This window comes from Polyodon spathula, chromosome 45, assembly GCF_017654505.1.
Source record: "Polyodon spathula isolate WHYD16114869_AA chromosome 45, ASM1765450v1, whole genome shotgun sequence".
NCBI classification, from domain to species: domain Eukaryota; kingdom Metazoa; phylum Chordata; class Actinopteri; order Acipenseriformes; family Polyodontidae; genus Polyodon; species Polyodon spathula.
Genome location: NC_054578.1, coordinates 413,012 through 435,683, shown reverse-complemented (window position 1 = coordinate 435,683; position 22,672 = coordinate 413,012). Strand labels below are relative to the sequence as shown.

At 43.3% G+C, this 22,672-nt stretch overlaps 1 protein-coding gene across 1 annotated transcript; it reads left to right on the top strand.

Annotated features, from left to right (window-relative positions):
- The first annotated feature begins 2,214 nt into the window (after window positions 1-2,214).
- On the top strand, window positions 2,215-18,538 carry LOC121305855 (endothelial zinc finger protein induced by tumor necrosis factor alpha-like). Its single transcript, XM_041237508.1, has 8 exons — window positions 2,215-2,309; window positions 5,093-5,410; window positions 6,380-7,266; window positions 7,948-8,103; window positions 9,202-9,216; window positions 12,066-12,096; window positions 15,165-15,485; window positions 16,980-18,538. Exons 1-8 carry the CDS (start codon window positions 2,249-2,251, stop codon window positions 17,588-17,590), a joined length of 2,400 nt encoding a protein of 799 aa, XP_041093442.1. The 5' UTR covers window positions 2,215-2,248; the 3' UTR covers window positions 17,591-18,538.
- Window positions 18,539-22,672: the final 4,134 nt, after the last annotated feature.

Genomic DNA, 22,672 nt, shown 5'->3' with positions numbered 1-22,672 from the left:
TAAAAATACAAAACTGAAAGATCATAATTGGATAAGTCTCCGCCCCCCTGCGTTAATACTTGGTGGAAGCACCTTTGGCAGCAATTATAGCGGTGAGTCTGTTGGGATAGGTCTCTACCAACTTTGCACACCTAGATTTGGCAATATTTGACCATTCTTCTTTACAAAACTGTTCAAGCTCTGGAAACTTCCTTGGGGAGCGTTGCTGGACAGCAATCTTCAAGTCATGCCACAAATTTTCGATTGGATTTTGGTCGGGCTCTGACTGGGCTACTCAAGGACATTTCCCTTTTTGTTCCTTAGCCACTCCAGTGTAGCTTTGGGTGTGTGCTTTGTGTCGTGCTGAAAGGTGAACTTCCATCCCAGTTTCAGCTCTCACAGGGAGCTCACACAGGGCAGTGCTGCAGAACGAAGGCTCACACAGGGCAGCGCTGCAGAATGAAGGCTCACACAGGGTAGCTCTCACAGGGAGCTCGCACAGGGCAGTGCTGCAGAACGAAGGCTCACACAGGGTAGCTCTCACAGGGAGCTCACACAGGGCAGTGCTGCAGAACGAAGGCTCACACAGGGTAGCTCTCACAGGGAGCTCACACAGGACAGTGCTGCAGAACGAAGGCTCACACAGGGTAGCTCTCACAGGGAGCTCACACAGGGCAGTGCTGCAGAACGAAGACTCGCACAGGGCAGTGCTGCAGAACGAAGGCTCACACAGGGTAGCTCTCACAGGGAGCTCACACAGGGCAGTGCTGCAGAACGAAGGCTCACACAGGGTAGCTCTCACAGGGAGCTCACACAGGGCAGTGCTGCAGAACGAAGGCTCACACAGGGTAGCTCTCACAGGGAGGCTCACACAGGGTAGTGCCGCAGAAGGAAGGCTCACACAGGGTAGTGCCGCAGGAAGGCTCACACAGGGCAGTGCTGCAGAACGAAGGCTCACACAGGGCAGTGCTGCAGAACGAAGGCTCACACAGGGTAGCTCTCACAGGGAGCTCACACAGGGCAGTGCTGCAGAACGAAGGCTCACACAGGGTAGCTCACACAGGGAGCTCACACAACGAAGGCTCACACAGGAAGTAGCTCACACAGGGCAGTGCTGCAGAACGAAGGCTCACACAGGGTAGCTCACACAGGGAGCTCACACAGGGCAGTGCTGCAGAACGAAGGCTCACACAGGTCAGTACTGCAGAACGAAGGCTCACACAGGGCAGTACTGCAGAACGAAGGCTCACACAGGGTAGCTCACACAGGGAGCTCACACAGAACAAGGCTCACACAGAGTAGCTCACACAGGGCAGTGCTGCGGAACGAAGGCTCACGCAGGCTACCTCACACAGGGTAGTGCTGTGTGCGCAACTGGGAATTTGCGTTGTGCTTCGTTCACCCTCAACACCCCTACCATGTGACCATAAACAGGTTGTGGGAGGGGTAGGACACTGAACATAGTGATTTGTGAGAATTAATTGATGGTCCACGGCTAATAACCCACGACCCTTAGGTTTGGGGTCAGGGTTACCGTTATGAAATACACTTAGTTTTAGTGCCTACATTCATCACCCTTATGTGACCAGGCTGCAGCCTATAATAATGACGTGTTTCAAGAGTTGCGCACGCAGCACTACCCTGTGCAAGTCCCGTTTCTGCTGCAATGCCCCTCTTTACAGCGGGGTAGGATTTTGCAGTTTCTGTAGCCAATAACAGGCGACGGTTCCCAAAAAGCCCCGCTCACTATTACTGACGCTTGCATTTCAGCCCTCAGGAAAGCCATTAGTGACGCTGGCGTTTCTTTGCAGGGAATTGAAACACTAAGTTATGAAACGGTCCATTTTCTGTTATATTAATTATACTCAGGCAGAGTGGAGCGTGAAGGTTATTCCTCGCAAAAGCAAAACGAATCTGCTTCTTTCTGTGTGTGTTTTAAACCGCAGCAGAAGTGGTGCAGATTTCATTAAAACCAGAGGATTCTGCTACAGTGTCTCCAACTAGCAAAACAGTGAAGATGGACGTCAGCATCTCCGTTTCGCTCGCCGCTACCATCAAACACGCAGTGAAAGCGGCTGTAGACACCGTCTTGTGTGAAATTACTCAAATTTTTGGCAGTAAATTGAACGAGTTTCAGATTGCAATGGCTGGGAAGGAGAAAGAGAATGAAAGGCTGAAGCTGAGATTGGAAATATCAGAGAGCGAGTTGAAAGCGGTGCGGGAATGCATGAGCGCTGCAGATGCGGACAGTAACCAACCTCTCAGAAACATGAACCCCGACTGGAGTGAACAAGACTGCCGCAGGAACGGGAACCAGGGACTATTACAAGGTGAGATTAAGGTATTGCTTGGTCATTAATTTATATAACTTCTTAGTCGATTGGGTTGGTGAGGTATTGGTTATAATGTTCTCTTCAGACACTTGGCGTTTATTATGAGTGCTGTTATTTATGATTTGTGTTTGATTAAACTGCATCCTTGCAAATATTTGTAGATAAATGCTAGATTTTAAGACTGGGCGATTTAAGCATATATTTGCTGGAGCTCAAAAAGCATCTGCGCCACAGTTCAAGTTGGAGCGCCATTTGTGCCAAAACTATCCGGCCATTAATTTGTCAATTAATTTGCCAATTCACGAGTTGCTCCATTGTCAAGCAGTTCGTCTATAAATGCGTCAATTCATACAGTAATTTATAAACGTATTTGTTCATTCATCTAATAACTGAATTTGGCAATTCATTAATACGAAAGGCGCTTGACTTGCAAATTTCCAATCAGCCAGACGAACTGCCTTAAAAACTTCTTAACTGTTCCAAAAACACTGCAACCTTTCTAGCCAACGGGAGCATACACTAACATTTTAATCAATGAAAATCCAGCCTCACGCAAAACTCCTGGCAATAATATTGCACTTTCAGAAAGGGGGTTTCAAAAGATATTCTATTTAGCAAGATACTTGACTCTGAGTTTCAATGGACGCGTAAAATCCCTGGTTGCCATGTTAAAAAAAAATGCATCAAACTTTTGAAGTAGGTTTTCACATTTGCCCAAGGCCTTTTGAAGAAAACGGCAACATTAGCAAATTATGACAATACGTAATTATGTAAAAATGCTATTTTCGAAGCACTATTTTCTAAAGGGATGGAAATATAAGACTTTTAAAGCAGATCATGTTGTCCCCCTTCTGTATTCCTCTTCCAGGATGCTGTCCCTGTTTAGGGTGTGCTCAGTGTAACACAGAGAGCTTTACACATCTAACAGCTAAACGTTTTCCCATCACACAACTTGTATTACATCTAACATAGTCTGTCTGTTAATGTGGACGTGGATATGATGTGCAAAACCCTTAGACCTCTCAAAACCAGATTAAATTAACATAAAAGTGCAGAAAGACGTGATGACCCCACATCCCCGGTAGCCAGGCATTTCACCGAGTTTGCGCATAATGTAAATCCATTGAAATGCAGAGGAATAGAAACCGTTTCTGTAAGCAGAAGAGGAGGGAATGTTGCTGATAAATTATTGAAGAGAAACTTTTTGGATGTTTAAACTAAACACATAGCTAAACAGGTCTTTTCAAAACCCTTTAATTTGTAGACTGAACTAGTTTAAGTGGAAGACTGTAAACGTGATTCTCACATCTCTGCTTGGACATTTGGTTGTAACTGTTGTAATATAATTCTCAGGTTTTCCTGCATATTTTAATGCCAGCAATGAGCAAAGTGATGTCTATAAACATTATGACAGGTTTGAAGTGTCTTCAGGTGCTTTACTTAGTATTACAGCAACAAGTCTGAGATTCTTATCCCTTTGCGGATCGCTTAACCACGTCCTCTTTTATACCATCAGTCACACCCCCTTGGTTAGCGTGTGCAGCCGTTTCCCCTCCAATCCGCGACTGCCACATTGCTTCCCTTCTAGGGTGTGGTGTACCGTGGCTCCGCCCCCTTTCTAGATGGTCGCCTTCCACCTGGAATGAGTCTGCACCACCTTAAGGGTAGGCGACAGACTGTTGCATGTGACGGTGAATGACTAAAATTAATAGATTTAAAAAATATGCGTTTGGTGAAATTTGTCACATGACCGATTATACGTCTAGCATATTATTCACCGTTTAACCACTTCTTTGGAGTTTATACGTTTTAAACGTTAATTCCCATCTCGGCATAATTGTTTGTCATTTAAAATGTTCACAAACTAAAGGCTGGGGCGATGCCTAATTTTTCACTGTCGCTATATCGTTCTCTAAAAAAAGCAGATGCAGTGATTTATCGACGTTATGAAGGTAAAAAATACACGTGGTGCTGTAGGTTACTGTGTAGCTTTGCTAGTAAAGCTTTTAAAACTTATGCATCTTAAATTGATTGTGTCTGTTTATGCCAATAGTAATTCAATATTACATTATTTAATTTTGCCTTATTCGTGTTGATTCATACCAGTTGGGGGTCAAAGCAAAAATAATAAAAAAAATGTATTCTGCATCCTTCCACTGAAAGAGTCCCTACATCCCTTTTTATTACATCACCCATGACCCCTTGGTCAACAAGCGCATCCCTTCCTCCAATCTGTGCTTTGCCCCCTTTCTAGATGGCTGACTTCCACCTAACCCTGGGAATAAACTGCCGTGCCAGTTAGTCCAGGGTATTCTGTTCCCTTTATGCAGCTGCCTCGCAGGTCGAGAGATCTAACACCACGAATCATTCGCTCTCTGTCACAAGGCGCAATGCCATAATAGGTTGTAGGTCAAGTTTCCATTATTTTATTAATTATTATTTTAAAAGAACAAAGTTTAAAAACAGAGCAACGTTTCGACCAAACGGATTTCCTCATTAAGCCATGGGGTACAGACCTTGGGTTATGCGGGGCCCAATATACTTCCCCTCTGTAGCTTTTCCATATACTTTACCACACCGGTTATACGCCACCTAGTGGAGGCATTGATCATCTGTCTACCACAAACACTTTAGAAACAATGCTGGATCCAGCCTCATTCCCAGCTCAGGGGAATGTAACTGGGCACACTATAGCCTTTTTATAAATAAATAAAATAATTTGTAGAGGAACCTGGCCAGTAAGTAAGAGTTCTAATTTTGTACAATTTTGTTTCACACAGATCCCACAGAGAGCCGTGCTGTACCTAAATCTGAAGCACAGGAGGGGCCAAGGATAGAAGCAGTTTACACGCTAGAGGAGTCCTTTCACCAGGAGTGGTGTGCGAGTCTAGAGCAGGTTACAGAGCTGGCGTGTGTTAAAGATGAAGAGGTCCCTCGACTGGAATGTGTTCCTGTTAAAGAGGAATTAATAGAACAGGAATGTGTCCCCATCGCAGAGGAAGATCCTACTGAAAATAATGCCTGTACACTTGAGGAGAACAAGCTGGGATCCAGCCTGTGTGATGATCGTCCACCTGAATGTGAACTGGGGTTTAGAGGTAATTATACTTTAGTCATGTCAGCTCAATTTAACCTAACCACTATGTCAGTGGCTTGCAAGTTGTAACATAACTGTCCTTGCTACCGTGGCATCTGCTAGATGTGAACCCACTACCATGCCCGTTTCGAATGCTGTTAGATCTTTCCCTGTCTCTGGTAGACTGTTTGCAGTTGTGCTGCTCCCACAGCTTTATAGTGTTGCTGGGATCACATGTCTCATCAGTGGGTGAAGCCAAATCCAGTCGGGTTGCTAAGTGTCAGCAGAAGAAACATTTTAATACAGCACTTGCATGTAAACCTGATCTTATACTTGTATTCCTCACAGTGATATTAAGAGGGGTGGAAATCAGTGGCTGGTAAATGTGAGTGATATTAACCAGAGTGTGTTAATAATCAGAGTGATATTGTCTGGTACTTACCCTCATTGATTCCCATTACATTCTGGTCGGCAGATTTCAATGTGGTGGTGTGACAGGAGTGGCTTTGGTGACATCAGGCCAGATAGAGGAAGAAAATCCACAGGCAGCACTGCAGGGCAAAAACACACAGGCAGCACGGCAGGGGAGAAGACGCTGGGGTGCCGTTTATTTAAACAAAACAAAAATAAATAAAAGGTTTAAACAGAAAACACTGCTCGCAGAGCAAATAAAACAGGTAAACAAAACAAAGTCTGACACAAAAATACAAATTAAATTTAAATAGCAAAATAAAAACAAAACAATAGTGCGGCGGACCGCTTCTCGCTTGTCCTCGCTTTACCCGGGCCCTTTTCATGTACAGGGCTCCTGGCCCTATTACAGGTGGTAATAAAAGGGTAACATTAACAGGAGTCATTTTAAGTAGATTTTGACTATTCTGTAAATATGCAGTTCAGTGTAGGAGTTCTTCCTGGCTGTGAGGGGAAGCCCTGCATAAGAATGAACGTGTAAGAATGCTGTACAGTAACCTTGGTCTCTTTCTTTCTTCAGCTTCTACAGTGGATGAAGGAGAACTCGACTGCACTCCATCACATCACAGCAAAAACTCTTCCAGTGTTAAACTACAGACTGCACAGCCTGTGTGTGTCAACAATTCTGAAACCCAGGGCAACCTGAAGACCTTGCCTCGTTGTACTAAAGGTGGGAAGAGTTCCATTCAATTAGGATATCCTAAAACTGTCAAGAGAAATCACACAGGAGGGGCTCCATTTCCCTGTGCTGATTGTGGGAAGAGTTTCAGTTGTTTATCAGATCTGGAAACACACAAGCGTGTTCACACAGGAGAGAAACCTCATTACTGCACTCAGTGTGGGAAGAGATTCACACAGTTAGGACATCTTCAATCACACCAGCGCATTCACACAGGAGAGAAACCTTATCGCTGCAATTACTGTGAGAAGAGTTTCAATGATTCGGGACATCTTAAAAAACACCAACGAATTCACACAGGAGAGAAGCCGTACCACTGTAATAACTGTGCGAAGTGTTTCACACAGGTACAACATTTAAAAGCTCACCAGCGCGTTCACACAGGAGAGAAACCTTATCACTGCTGTGACTGCGAGAAGCGCTTCAGTGAATTAGGAAGTCTTAAAAAACACCAACGAATTCACACAAGAGAGAAGCCGTACCACTGTAATGACTGTGCGAAAAGCTTCACTCAGTTACAACATTTAAAAACACACCAGCGCGTTCACACAGGAGAGAAACCTTATCACTGCAATTACTGCGAGAAGTGCTTCAGTGAATCGGGAAGTCTTAAAAAACACCAACGAATTCACACAGGAGAGAAGCCGTACCACTGCAGTGAATGTGAGAAGAGTTTTAGTCACTTACAAAGTCTGAGAAAACACCTACGAATTCACACAGCGATGAAACCCTGAATTCTGGGAAAGGTTTCATCTGGTGGAGCCCATTCAAAACCCGAACATCTTGACAAGACCAAAATCCTGTCACTGAAATGTAATGTGATTTAAAAAAACAACAAACAAACACATTCCTTCACAAAGACACTTCAGAAGTGTTCATTGCACAGGCTGCGTTTACAGACAAGACGATAACGTTCCGGTCGGAGATATGGAGCTACACCAGGCACAGTGTGAGGTACTATTTCACACCCTAGCTGGTAAGAGACAAACATGCCGAGATGTTTAACTCGTGGGAGATGTTGCCTTCAGACTGAGACTGCAAACATTCAGTAATAAATGCTCTTGAAGGGGACACATGGGCCTGTGCCAGGACTTTATTGCCCTTGTTTCAATCTAGGGCAGGTTACAGAACTAAACAAATACACCCTCTATCTATCAAAAAAAAAAAAAAAAAAAAAAAAAAAAATAAAATAATAGAACGTAAATATGATTGGCTAAGTCACGTTCCCTCCCATCTGCTGGCAATAAAGCCGTGCATCTTCCACAGAGAAGGGCAAATCTTGAAGTTCCATACGGGTCGATGAAAGTTCACCATTTCCTGTCTGCATTACCACAGTAACTAATGCCTGTACTTGAAAACTGCCAGGAAACTCTGTTCATCGACTGCTAAAAACGTTTTCTTAAAACCAGAAGGAAAAGGCTGTCGCAGCGCTAGAAAGGCAGGACTGCGGCTTGGCTTCTTCACGGCTAAACCCCTGGAGCAAGGTGCAAACGCTGGGCTTCTCTTTGCATCCCTCCAGGCTGGACCACGGGGCAAGGACCATCGTGGGATTGTTCTTCATGAGAGTGCTTTATTATTTCAGGATAGACTTAAGTCATAAAGGAAGGCAGCTATGATTTTGGGCGGAATAGCTTAAAATTAGGATGCTGTTTAAATGTGGGTAATATTTGTTGTTTAACCCTTTCAGGACCAAACATTTCAGTGGGATTCTCCCCCAGGACCAGATGCTTTTTGGCTCTAGTTGACTCTCCCTATAAAAATTCACTAAAAATGTTCCTCTTTTTCAACACAATATTTCTTAAGTAATTTTTATTATGCATTCTGCGTAGAGATACAGGTGTAAAAATGCATTATTCTCTGACCTGAGGGACCTCACAATACTTCCTGAAAGCATTGTTGAAAAATATTGATGTTTGGGAAAACTACAAGACATTGTTTCACCTGATTGATTGCAATGACATCATACACGTTCACTCTCGGGGTCTTTACAAGCGATAATGGAACCTACTCTCGATTTCGCTCAAATATTTATAAATAAAATAGTTACTCATTTCATCATGATCAGTAATAAGAAAAAAAATGTATGTGATGCATTTAGTTCATGAAATAGAATCAGCTTATCTCAGCTTATTTATTTATAAATGTTGTAAAAACTATATATTAAAACACATGCGACAGGATAAATGTTCTAGTGCTCTATGGGCTTAAGAAATGCTGCACTGTTTGCTAACTCCACCCACTTGTGACATAATTTTCCGATCCTCCTTTATATAGTCCTAGAATTAGGGACCGATACACAGGCATGACGGGTTTGGATTTTTTTTTTTTTTCAAATGTATATTTTGTACAGGTTTTTTTTTTTTTTTTTTTTAAATAAAGAGTTTAACTTTATATTGTCGTCCTTGCTTCCCTGCCCTGTCGTAGGGTGTAACTTCACACCGCTAACCTGTGGGTCCCTCATATGCTGCCACCCCCTGCAAGGTCGCCTCACGGGTTCGAGGGAAAAAAGAGGAGTGACGGTTTTGTTCCCTCGGTGGGCGGGACCGAGGGCATCGTCCCAGGAAGGGGCCTTTCGGCAGCTCCGCTATAAGAGCTCAGCATTACCTACCCGAGGGGCAGGAATATCCCATACCTAATGCAGGGGCGGTCGTCTTCTCTTTCAGGGAACCTCGGTTACGGTAAGTATCCTAACGTTATGGCAGCTCAGAACCGGCACTGACGTGACTTGCCTATAACATCACAGAGCCGTCCTATTCCATGCTTCCCAGAACCACCTAGGGAGCATGTGTGTGTTAAAGTGGCTTAAGCTGGTAGCTAACATAATTTTAAAGGTTAACAAAAGTGGCTGTTAGGTCATATTTTAAGAAACCTTAGAGTTCCACGTCCTCCAGAAACAGGCCACTCTTGTAACTGATCCATAGAAGACTGTGACAGGCTGGCGAGTGGATAGCGGCCCAGAGACAGACTGCAGTTCAAAAAAATAATACTTCAATTACAAAAACACAAAATTAAAAGGGCACAAGGGCAAAAATAAAGGTGTTTAAACACAAATAATAAAATAAAAAGCAAAACTTACAAAAATAAAGATTTCCAGGCTGGGCGATGCCTTCACTGGAGGAGAAAAATTCACAAAACCAAAAAATAGCCATCACAAACACCAACCTGCTTCCTCAGCTCCCTCCTCCCACTAGGAAGCAGAGGCCTCCTTTTATGTCAGGTGCCTGGGCGCTGATTGGTTCTTAATTATGCTAATCAACCCCAGCCACCTGAACACAATAAACCCAGGCAGGCAGGGGAATTTAACCCCATCCCTGCCAATTTATAAAGGGCAGAGCTTTGCCACAAAGACCTAGGAGCTCCGCTTTGGTCCTCCTGTATCGATTCCTTCTTCAGCGATTCCAATGTCATCAGTGAATTTCACCACTATAGCACTTTGAGGGTCATATTTACTTCTACAGAAACACAGCATTGCTCCACCCCAGACTTCAGCTCTGTTGACGATAAAGCGACTGCAGGATACATTGCTGATTTGAAGAGAGAATTCTAATGCAGCGATAAAAGAAATAAGTCATCTTTGCAAGTAACGCAGTCCCATAAACATGTCATTTCTAAATAATCTAGTTAGACATATTTCTCAAATATATTAGAGTATAAGCATATTCCCAGACCTTGGGTGGCACTCACTTTTCCACAACCTATGAAAGAAATTAGTAAAACTTTTATATTAAGATCCACACTTCTGAGAAAGTACTCATTTGCCAGGGTTGCAGGAACATGGAGCCAAGGGCTACTAAACGTGCAACTACTGTTAATTATCCAACAAAGCTGAAAGCTTTTAAAACACGGCTGTGCGTTTCTATACGGTATCCAAGTCCTCCTGATCGCTGTTATTCGCAAAAGGCTGTCCATGACTGCCAGGAAGCTCCTCTGCCTCTCCAGTGGACGGTGCTCACAGATTGACAAATTAAAAGCACAAGGTCTAATAGTGCTTACCCTTTTTGTCCTTTTGTCTTTTTGGCATTACTGTACCACGGAGACAAATCCAACTTTACATTTCTAGTACGAACATAAACATGGGTAGCATAAATATACATTTTGGAAACATGATGCTACAATTCCCAGTTTGTTTAATTCATTTCAGTGCAAAGCAAAACTTATAAAAAGATATTTCGCCAGTGCGGCCCTTATGGCTTGCAAGTTTTGAAAGTTTCAAGTCGTCATATACACTGTTTATGATTTAATCTCCTTCACAATTAACTTCTAAAAAAAAAAAAACAAAAAAAAACGTGGTTTTGAATATTGCAACAGTCTGGTAGAAAGGGCTGCTTCACGCCCGTTTTCAAAATTTCCTGCACACACATTTTTTTTTTTTGGGGGGGGGGGGGGCATGCATTTTAAAAAATGCACGCTGCGTTTTTGAATACACTCGGTTTTTGGCATGCATTTAAAAAGATGCGCTGGCTTTTTTTTAAAAAAAAAACGCACACTACGTTTTTGAAGATACATGGTTTTTTGGCATGCATTTAAAAAAAAAAAATATTAAAAAAAAAAAAAAACACACACACACACACACACACTGCGTTTTTGAAGACACTCGTTTTTTGGCATGCATTAAAAAAAAAAAAACGACACAACTTTTGGAGATGACACTATTTTCGGCATACTTTGTTGTTTTTGCACTGCGCCCAAGTTATTGTTATGAAATAAACTTTGTATCAATACCTAAATTCATCACCCCTATCACGTGATCGGGCTGTATCCTATAATGATGAAGCCTGTTAGGAGTTGCAGCAGCACCCTGCTTTCAGGAGCTGTGCAAGTCCCGGTTCTGCTGCAATGCCCCTCTCCACTGCGGGGTAGGATTTACAGTTTCTCTAGCCAATAACAGGCGACGGTTCCCCAAAAAGCCCCGCTCACTATTACTGACGCTTGCATTTCAGCCCTCAGGAAAGCCACTAGTGACGCTGGCGTTTCGTTGCAGGAAATTGAAACGTTGTATTGTCAAACAGAGTCCATTTTTTTTTAAATTTTTTTTATTTAAGAACTGCGGCAAGTGGAGCGTAAAAGTTACTCCGCGCAAAAAGTAAAACGAGTCTGGTGTTTCTTTTCTTTTTTTTTTTTTTTTTTTTTATTATCACACCAGAAAAAGTGTGGATTTTATATGAAGGTTAATTCTCCAGTAAAGTGAAATACATCAAAACCAGAGGATTCTGCTGCAAAACCAGTGAAGATGGACGTCAGCATCTCCGTTTCGTTCCTGCAAGACGAGCTCGCCTCCACCATCGAGCACGCAGTGCAAACGGCGGTAGACATTGTTCTCTGTGAAATTACACACGTTTTTGGCAGTAAATTGAACGAGTTTCAGATTGCAATGGCTGGGAAGGAGAAAGAGAATGAAAGGCTGAAGCTGAGATTGGAAATATCAGAGAGCGAGTTGAAAGCGGTGCGGGAATGCATGAGCGCTGCAGATGCGGACAGTAACCAACCTCTCAGAAACATGAACCCCGACTGGAGTGAACAAGACTGCCGCAGGAACGGGATCCAGGGACTATTACAAGGTAGGATATTTTATTTATTTATTGGTGGAATTCATTGATCACTCCAGCTCTTTAAATAACTTCTTAGTCGATTTTATTGTTGAGGTATTGGTTAGAATTAAGTGTGCTGTTATTAACAGTGCTGATAATTCCACTATTCTAATAGAACACCTGCCTAATTAATTATGAAGACTAGAATAAAGTACTGGAGATTATATAAAATCTCACTTAGACTAATTAAGAGTTAAATGAGCATTCTATGAACTGTAAGGAAGGACTAGGCTGTGTTGGTAAACCTTGACCAGTCTAATTAAGAGGCATAAAAGGCTGTCCATCTGGTAAAATGATATACAGTATTGTAAAGAGTAAACTGTGGCTAGTGAAATAAATAACCCTGCAGTCTCATTGAGACTTTAACAAACCACACTGCAGAGGGTTAGGGCAGTGTGACCTTTGATATCAATATATAGCAGCAAGTTAGGTTTTCTATGGATAAATGTTACATTTTTAAGAATGGGTGATTTAATCATATATTGGTGGGATCCTGATGCTGATGGACACTGTGTTTTTAAACAGGGCAGTACCTGTGTGTGTATTTGTGACACACTGCACTTTGTGCCTTAAGGTCTGTGGCAGGGAGAGCCCTGCCGCTGGTTTCCGTGCAAGTGTGTGCTGCTGAGGCGCGTTGCCCGGCAACCAGTCGAGCAATTAGGGTTTGAGCTGATCTGGAGGACAGGGTTGGTTGGGGGGCCGTGCCCGGGAATGCAGCGCGGAGCTCAGAAAGCATCTGGGCCCCAGGCTGCTGCATGGCCGTTGCTACACAGACAGAAAGCCTGCGCATGTTTCCACTGAGGAGGAGAGCATCCGTTCCCTGGAGAGAAATACTAGGGAACCCTTAAACTGCAAGACGGTGCTCGGGAAGGAATTTCCTGGCCGATTCGCTGTGAGAATGCCGGGACTCGGGGAAGCTCAGAAGTACGTTAGTTTAGGAGATGTTGATCACAGTGTATAGAGAGGATTTGCACAATGCACTAGTAATAATATTTTTTTTATATAGCGCCTTTCATAGTGGACCACCATCACAAAGCGCTTTGCAAGGTATGGCTGTGAACGATGCATGAGCAGCAGAGTCAATTATGACAACGTCTCGCCCGAAAGACGCAGCACAAGGAGGTTCAGTGACTTGCTCGGGGTCCCACAGCGAGTCAGTGGCTGAGTTGGGATTTGAACCAGGGACCTTCTGGTTACAAGCCTGTTTCTTTAACCACTGGACCACACAATATATAAATATATAAAAATAAAAAGTCGGTTCCCGGAGCAGGACATTGCTTAGACTAGCGCTTGTCATTGTGTGGCAGACATTTCTTTTTAGGTTTTGTTTTCTTTATTAAATGTGACACTAGGGCTACCAGTGTTGATATCCTAGTGGCAGTGTTAATTAACCCTGCACACCTGTGAGAGGCGGGTCAACACCCAATTCTCTCTGTCTGCCTCATCTTTCTCCAGTGACGACCCACAACGCATCACCCTGTTACAAGGTGTGATGCTTTTAAGTTAAACAAGCAAAACCTAACTCCTCCTGGGGAGAGCTAATTCAGATCTGTAGATTCCCCTTCTAACTGTCAGTTGGCTGATCTGCTTGCTGACAAAACGTCCACAATAATAAAGATACAGAAACACAGATTCAAGTTCAGCGATTCAGTGACACAGTCTGTCAGGACTCGGCTCCAAACAGGGGTGCGTTTTCTTGTTCTGACCGCAACAGAACTGGGTTAAGCGACCTTTGACCAAGAACCGTGAACGTGACGCAAGAACGGACCGGTCATTAAAAATGGCGGGGGTTGAAAATGCAGTCTCGGCAGCTCTGAGTGTCACTGATGAAACGACAGGCTGGTTAAGTATGTAACACTGACTAATGTTACAGAGATGTCTGTCAGAAGTTCTGTACCAGTAAACAACACCTAGTCTCTGTAACACTTTAGGGATCAGTTATAAGTGATTATAAACCATCTATAAACATGTTATTAACTACGATATTAATAGTTATAGTGCTGCCTTCTTTCTGTTGCTATAACATGTTAGAACAATGTTATAATATATATTAATGTGTCTTACGACATGTCATTAATGTGTTAACAGCAAACTCTCGTGAAAATCTTCAGGACCGTTTTATAAAAGCGTTACCACGTGTAATTCAGAGCTGGCAATGGAACGTGAAACAAGCAGTGTGATTGGTCGAGCAAGGTTCCAGCTGTCCGTGTATTGGATGGATAGGGACAGGTGGAGCCGTGTCACATATTCTAAACCACCGCGCTGCCTCACAGAATTTAAAGCATCAGACGCGACCCATCTTGCTTTCACAGGTACAGATGCACAGCAGTAACTGTGAAACTGAGTGACCAATTACCTGTGTTAGTGACCAATATATATATGTGTGTGTGTGTGTGTGTTTTCTTTGTTGTTATTATTATTATTATTATTATTATTATTGGTTTTGTTTTGTTCTTTGGTATAATGTAACAAAAAAAAGGTTTGGTTTATTTGATTCACTTTGTGTCCACAGGGCCAGCACAGGTACAGCCCAGTAGCTCAGCACAAATACAAGAGAGACATTTACTAAGAGAAACAATCCTACAAATGCTTTTGAAGATATCTTATTACCTTTATTAAAAATGTGCACGGATGATTACAGAGGTTAATCAGCTAATGCCCATAAATTAACCAATCAAAAATTGGACAGCAGGTACAGACTTTGGGTTATGCGGGGCCCAATATACTTCCCCTCTATAGATTTTCCATATACTTTCCCGCTGCAGTTATATTCTCCCTAGTGGAAGCATTGAGGCATTGATCACCCCTCTACCACAAGTACCTTAGGATCCAGCCTCATTCCCAGCTCAGGGGAATGTAACTGGGCACACTGTATCCGTTTGTAAATAAATACATAAAATAAAACACCTTCTCATAAATTCTTCAACCGGAAAGACCTAATGACATCTCTCAGTAGGATTCTGACAAGGGGCTGGCTTTGTTGAGGAACCTGGCAAGTAAGTAAGAGTTCTAATTTTGTGCAATTTTCTTTCACACAGATCCCACAGAGAGCCATGCTATGCCTAAATCTGAAGCACAGGAGGGGCCACGGACAAAAGCGGTGTGCACACAAGAGGAGTGCTTTGACCAGGAGTGGTGTGCAAGTCAAAACCAGGTTACAGAGATGACATTTATGAATGATGAAGAGGTCCCTCGACTGGAATGTGTTCTTATTAAAGAGGAATTCATAGAACAGGAATGTGTCCCCATCACAGAGGAAGATCCTACTGAAAATAATGCCTGTATACTTGAGGAGAACAACAGGCTGGGATCCAGCCTGCGTGATGATTGTCCACCTGAATGTGAACTGGGATTTAGAGGTAGAGATAACAACAGGCGTGTGTGTGTGTTATATATGTATGTACAATCCCTCGCCAACCATGGTTGGTAAATACTAGCGCTCATGGGAAATAGAGGGTTAGGTTCTCCATGGCCATGGTTACACTTATCAAGGTCTGTCTAAGTTACATTTTCCTTCACTAAACACAAATGAAAAACACAGCAAGATAAAAACAATGTAAATACTATAACATACTGGGTAATGTAACATGTCAAAAGTAATACAATTATAAAATAATATTTTATTTACCTTGAATCGTTAGAGTTGAAGGCCTGGGTGTTGTTGACTGGTAACAGTTATGCTAAGTCAACACGGAGCGTAGAGACCGCATGTACATGCTGCTATGACTGGTACACGAGACAAAGCGAGAGATGATGCTGGTGCTGGCAGGGGGAGATGCTGGCGAGACGGGAGCGCGCAAGAATACACACGATGGCGAGGGAGCAAATGCAGATGCGTCACATGTTTCCGTGCAAAACCGCGTAAACACAAATCTATATGCCGCGGTTGGCAAAGTGGTATACAAAAGGAAAACAGTGTATACATGAATTCAGCGGTTGGCGAGGGATTACTGTGTGTGTGTATGTTATCAGTTCAGAATTGTACCAGCTCAAAAAGAGAATAAAAACTACCGGTGGTGCAAGTTTAGCTTTTCTTTCCCCTCTTCGACTCAGTAACTTCTTAATTAGTTCAAAAGGCACTGGCTATTATCGGGGCCCGTGCCAGGTTTTTGTGGGCCAGGGCAGTGGACCTCCAGCAGGCACCTTCTCCGCCAAATGCAAAAGATTTTTCTGTCAAAAAGGTTTTTATTATCAGTAGTCTCTCGCTAAACTGGACGTGTCTGGAGACATGAGTGGTACAGTAGGCCTGTACACAAGTCAAGTGAATACCACATTACTGTACAGTGTGAACATAGTATCTATAATTGAATATCATAGGTTTATATTCAAAATGAAAACATGTATTGTAAAAGGCGGTTCTAGTGTTAATGAAATGTAACTTTTAGATGTTCCACAAACACGCACACACAAATTAAATTCTAAGCAGTGGAACTTGTGATGCTCTCCTCACGATATTCAGAGTCCTTCTTTTCCTGCTTAGTGAGCAAAACACGCTCATTTAAATATCCCCTCCCCTGAATGACTGCGAATTGAGTAATCTGCATTGGAACGGCCCATTTTTTCTTTTTCTTTTTTTCTAAATCAGAACTGCACAGCAACGCATTTCCTGAAAAGTACGGCAAACAGGTTGTGAGGAGAACTGTCATGTAAACACCGCCAGTGAGACCCAATACATTCTGGCTGGCAAATTTCAATGGGGTGGTAATACAAGGGTAACATTAACAGGAGTGATTTGAAGTGGATTTTGACTACAAATATACAGTGGAGTTGGTCATGGTTGTGAGGGGAAGCCCTGTATAAGAATGGACGTGTAAGAATGCTATACAGTAACCTTGGTCTCTTTCTTTCTTCAGCTTCTACAGTGGATGAAGGAGAACTCGACTGCACTCCATCACACCACAGCAAAAACTCTTCCAGTGTTAAACTACAGACTGCACAGTCTGTGTGTGTCAACAATTCTGAAACCCAGGGCAACTTGAAGAGCTTGCCTTGTTCCACTAAAGGTGGGAAGAGTTCCTGTCAGTTAGGGTCTCCTAAACCATTTCCCTGTGCTGATTGCGGGAAGAGTTTCAGATGTTTATCTCATCTGAAAACACACAAGCGTGTTCACACAGGAGAGAAACCTCATTACTGCACTCAGTGTGGGAAGAGATTCACACAGTTAGGACATCTTCACTCGCACCAGCGCATTCACACAGGAGAGAAACCTTATCACTGCAATTACTGTGAGAAGAGTTTCAACGAATTAGGAAGTCTTAAAAAACACCAACGAATTCACACAGGAGAGAAGCCGTACCACTGTAGTGAATGTGAGAAGAGCTTCACTCAGTTACAACATTTAAAAGCACACCAGCGCGTTCACACAGGAGAGAAACCTTATCACTGTTACGAATGCAAGAAGAATTTCAGTCAGTTACAAAATCTCAGAAAACACCTACAAATTCACACAGCGGTGAAACCCTGAATGCTGGGAAAGGTTTCCTGTGGTGGAGCCCATTCAAAACCAGAACCTCTTAGCAAGATAAAAACCCTGTCACTGAAGAGTAACGTGATTAAACCAAAAAAAACAAACAAAAAAACACATTCCTTCACAAAGACACCTCAAAAGTGTTCATTGCACAGGCTGCGTTTACAGACAAGAGGATAACGTTCCGGTCGGAGATACGGAGCTACACCAGGCACAGTGTGAGGTACTATTTCACACCCTAGCTGGTAAGAGACAAACATGCCGAGATGTTTAACTCGTGGGAGATGTTGCTTTCAGACTGAGACTGCAAACATTCAGTAATAAACTTCTCTTGAAGGGGACACATGGGCCTGTGCCAGGACTTTATTGCTGTTGTTTCAATCTAGGGCAGGTTACAGAACTAAACAAATATGACCTCTTAAAAAAAGATAAAATGTAAATATGATTGGCTAAGTGACGTGCCCTCCCATCTGCTGGTAATAAAGCCGAGCATCTTCCACTGAGAATGGTGAATCTTGAAGTTCCATACATTTGGCACACGACTCCAGATCTTCCTGAACACTTAACCTGCCCACAGAAAAACTAGAGCCTGCGCTTCCTCAGCGTGCCAAGGCTGTGCTTTCCTCTCATCACCTCGCTGTTTGCTTCTCACTCGGCTCTACAAATGGAGTGGAGAACCACCCTTGCCCGTACCGTATGGAGCCCTCATGGGTAAGATGTGTGGGTGGAGAAGGGGTATTGGGGTACCAGCAGTGGTAGCCCTAGTGACATTTAATAAACAAAACAAAGCAAAAAAGAAATGTTTGCCATACAAAATGGCGAGTGCTAGTCTCACTCAAATGGTCATCTAGCAAAGTGTCTGCTGCTGTGAATCACAGCTGATTTCCCAAAGCAGCACACACACTAAGAACCAGTGACAAGCCGCTCCCCCCCCATCACAACCCCTCCCTCGGAGTGTTACTACGTTTGTCGCTGGTCTGGGGGGGGGGGCAGTGTTGGGAGAGGGACCAGCGCTTGGTCGCTGTGGGGGGGGCAGTCCCTCAGGGAGTTTGATGCTTGGTCGCTGTGGGGGGGGCAGTGTTGGGGAGGGAGTTTGATGCTTGGTCGCTGTGGGGGGGGGGCAGATTTGTTGGGGAGGGAGTTTGCGATGCTTTGGTCCCCCCGTGGAGGGGGCAGTCCCTCAAACTACGAACCAGCGACACACCCCCGCGTTGTGGGGGGGCAGTGTTGGGGAGTTTGATGCTTGGTCGCCTGTGGGGGGGCAGGCGGGGAGTTTGTTGGGGGCAACCCTGCTTGGTCAAACTGTGGAACCAGTGTTGACAACCCCTCCCTTTGGTCACAACCCCTGGGGTCAACCCCTGGGAACAGCGACACAACCCCCCGTGTTGGGCTTCCAACCCCTCACAACTCACCAGCGACACAACCCCCCGTCACAACCCCTCAAACTACGAACCAGCGACACAACCCCCCGTCACAACCCCTCAAACTACGAACCAGCGACACAACCCCCCGTCACAACCCCTCAAACTACGAACCAGCGACACAACCCCCCGTCACAACCCCTCAAACTACGAACCAGCGACACAACCCCCCGTCACAACCCCTCAAACTACGAACCAGCGACACAACCCCCCGTCACAACCCCTCAAACTACGAACCAGCGACACAACCCCCCGTCACAACCCCTCAAACTACGAACCAGCGACACAACCCCCCGTCACAACCCCTCAAACTACGAACCAGCGACACTGCTACCCCCCCCAAAGACCGCAATTAAAAATGACGCCTTTCAAAAACCATACTACTCATAATTACTAACCATAATTAGTAACCATATTACTTCTAATACTTTGTATTACTTAATTGTCTTTCAAAACAATTTCATATTAATAGATCGTAGATTGGATAATTAATCGATCAATGGAAAACATCAAGATTAAAAAAACCCTGCCCCCAATATGCATGAACATTTTTATTTTTGTGTGGTTGGATTGGTACAGCCCCTGTGAACGAGGCAGCATTCGGTTTAATACTTTTTGAGAGAGAGGCTAAAAAAACAGCTGTTTTTTTTTTATTTTTTATTTTTTTAGAAATGATTAAGATGCTTTTTTTTATACAACTGTATCTCAAAACGTATAGCAAATTAAGGAACCACGCTCAGCATACACACAGGCTCGGGGAAGTAGATATGAAACAGGGTATTTGTATTTTTTGGGGGGGGTTCTAGTTTTACAGAAATTGAGCCCCAAAGATAGCGGTCTGACGTCACTGCTGTCTGACGACGTCACTGCTGTCTGACGTCGTTACTCGATAGAGAAACTTGCGACCGTTCTATTGCACTGAATAGGGAGACGTGGGATATGCAGTTCAGCACACACAGGTCACATCTGTGTTTCTGTCTGGATTAAAACTGGTACTTGGTGATAATGTGTTTTTGTGCCTTCAATACTGGGGAAACTATGTTTTGTTAATATGTTTTGAATTTAGGAAATACCATTTTCACCCCCCCCCCCCCCCCCCCCCCCTTTTGTTGTTATGGTACGGTCGGGAGAGCAATCATGTTCCATTGCTGCAGGTATTAAAACTGTTAACCTCTCTGCTTTTAAACAATAAAACATGAAAAACGAAAGTGACCCTGTGTATAGTGCGAATTATTATACAATTAAACTGATGGGGACGCAACCTCTAGCATATAGCAAGTACAGCAATTACAAGCAACACTGTTACAGTACGGATTTCATTCAGAGATACGTACTGATGTCCACATTTAGCAAAGTTTAACAGCAATGCATGAATGATGACGTGCTCCTGGTACAGTTTTTTTTTTTTTTTTTTTTAAAGGATATGCCAAAATGAAAATGATTTTTGTAAAGACACGAATGCATTTTGTATGCTTGTTCCTGCCAAACATTACATATTTGAAATGTCACTTCTGCCAAGTTAGAAAATAAACACACTGCTCAGTATCACCAGATTTATACAGTGCTGTTTTAAAATTCAAAACACGGAATTAATTATCCCCCCATATTGATTATTAATTTATTAAAATGATGTGATCTTCCACTTCCAGACATCATGTGCATGAGCTATGTGTGTGTGTATTATATTTGTATATTATATATTAATATCTGTATTATATGTGTTGTATTATAGCATAATGTAGATATCACCAGATTTATATTGCGCCAATTTAAAATTAAAACACAGAATTATTCCCCATATTATTTATTAATGATATGATATTGCAATTAATTCAGCACTTGCCAGTTTCAAGCATGAGACAGTGTAATGGATAGGAAAGCATTTTAAACTTTGGCAGTTGTCTTCAACAAAGGGAAAACCATCAGCCATGGTCACTGTGTTTCCTGGGTGTGAGAAGATGAGTAATGGTTTCAGACACAATGCACACAACGCATCAGACTGCCTAAAAACCTGCAGGATTCTCACATGATCTTTCTAGAAAGAGGGGGAGCAGAGCTGTACAGCATTAATAACTGCCCTCAACTCTACTGTCCTGAGTTGTCCCCACATCTCCAGACTCAGATAGTCATTGCTCTCTCCACCTTTTTAAATTTTAATGTCCTAATTGGCTTGTAGCATAACAATATGTTAGCAAGCATTCATAGTCAACTGTAAAGATTGAAGAAGGATGGTTAATCACAGTGCAAACACAGACACAATGCAGAAAATGCAGCGTCTCCTTTTACCACGTGAAACAGTGCAGTTAATACAAGAAAGCCAGTCTTGCAGATTCCGGATACAGAACATATTATATGAACGGACTATTGTAGTACATCGCCGTGAAGTGCTACTGTATTTTAACCCTACTCCCTTGTTTGTTTTACACACGTGTGACGTAAACAGTTCTGTGTTTGGGTATTTCGTGCTGCTCATGTTCATTTAACACTAACATTCAAAACACATGGATTTCAGTGCCATATTTGAACAACTACAGTATATATCGGTGTTGCATATAAATACACTTGAAAACGGGGGCCTGAGTTGTAACACACACACACACACACACTCACACACACACACACACACAATAGTCATGTTTTGGTGCAATAAAACATATATCAGAAACCTGGGGAATCTGACATCCTTTGCTTGAACACACACCCAAACAAAATGCATTAGTGCTGCGGTTTTTAACAAACTCAGTTTCCCATGATCCGTTGGGGCTAAAGTCAGGAGGTTAATGGTACAGGGATCCCGGGATATATTAGGCAGCTCTCCAGTAACTAAGGGGAGGTGTTTTCCCGTGAAGGCGATTGCCCAGCCGGAACGACAGACGTGAGAGAGCGACAGGAATGTGCGTCCGGTGGTAGCGTTTGCCCAGTCTGGATAGAAGGAGAGCAGTCTGGAGAGGAAGCAGTCTTGCGTAAAAGCGCATGGTGAGCTGCAGGAGGGTGTCTAGCAGTAAGAAGACAGCAACTGCAGAGTGTGCGAGTGCTGTCGGTTTGATTTAAAAAAAAAAGGTTCCGCAGTTCCAAGGCTACTCTGTTCGGGGGGACTTTAATAACATAACAAGTGTTACAAGCACCGTCGTGCTGGGTAGACCGGGACCGCAAAGTCAAGCTTCAGAACGAGCCTGTCTACTGCAAAAACCTCTTCAAATATTATTCAGCCAGACGCTTCTGGTTTCACTTTATAACTGTGCAGTACTCACCTGCTGGAGAGAATAAAAGGGGCTGTTTTAACTGGAGAACGGTCCGCACTTCACTTTCACAATACAAATCTCTGTTGTTAAGTGCCAAGCCAGGACGGCGTGGTATTTTTGGAAACAAAGGGTGCCAGCGCACCATCAGCCAGAACGTTGTCTTGCATGCAGTGCATAAAAAACAGTTGCTGAACAAACAGCCTTACTTGTATGGGCTTTGTAAATATTACATGTTTTTAATGGACTGATTAAATGTAAAAATGCACTGATTAAGCGAACATGCGGCACTTTTAAGGGATTGTCTAAAAATTGCAGAGCCTGTTTAAAAACAAACTGCCAACGGGCTATAATTTAAGGGATCGTCCAAAAACGCCAAAGCTTGCTTAAAAACGAACTGTGTAAAATCAAGCTGGAGA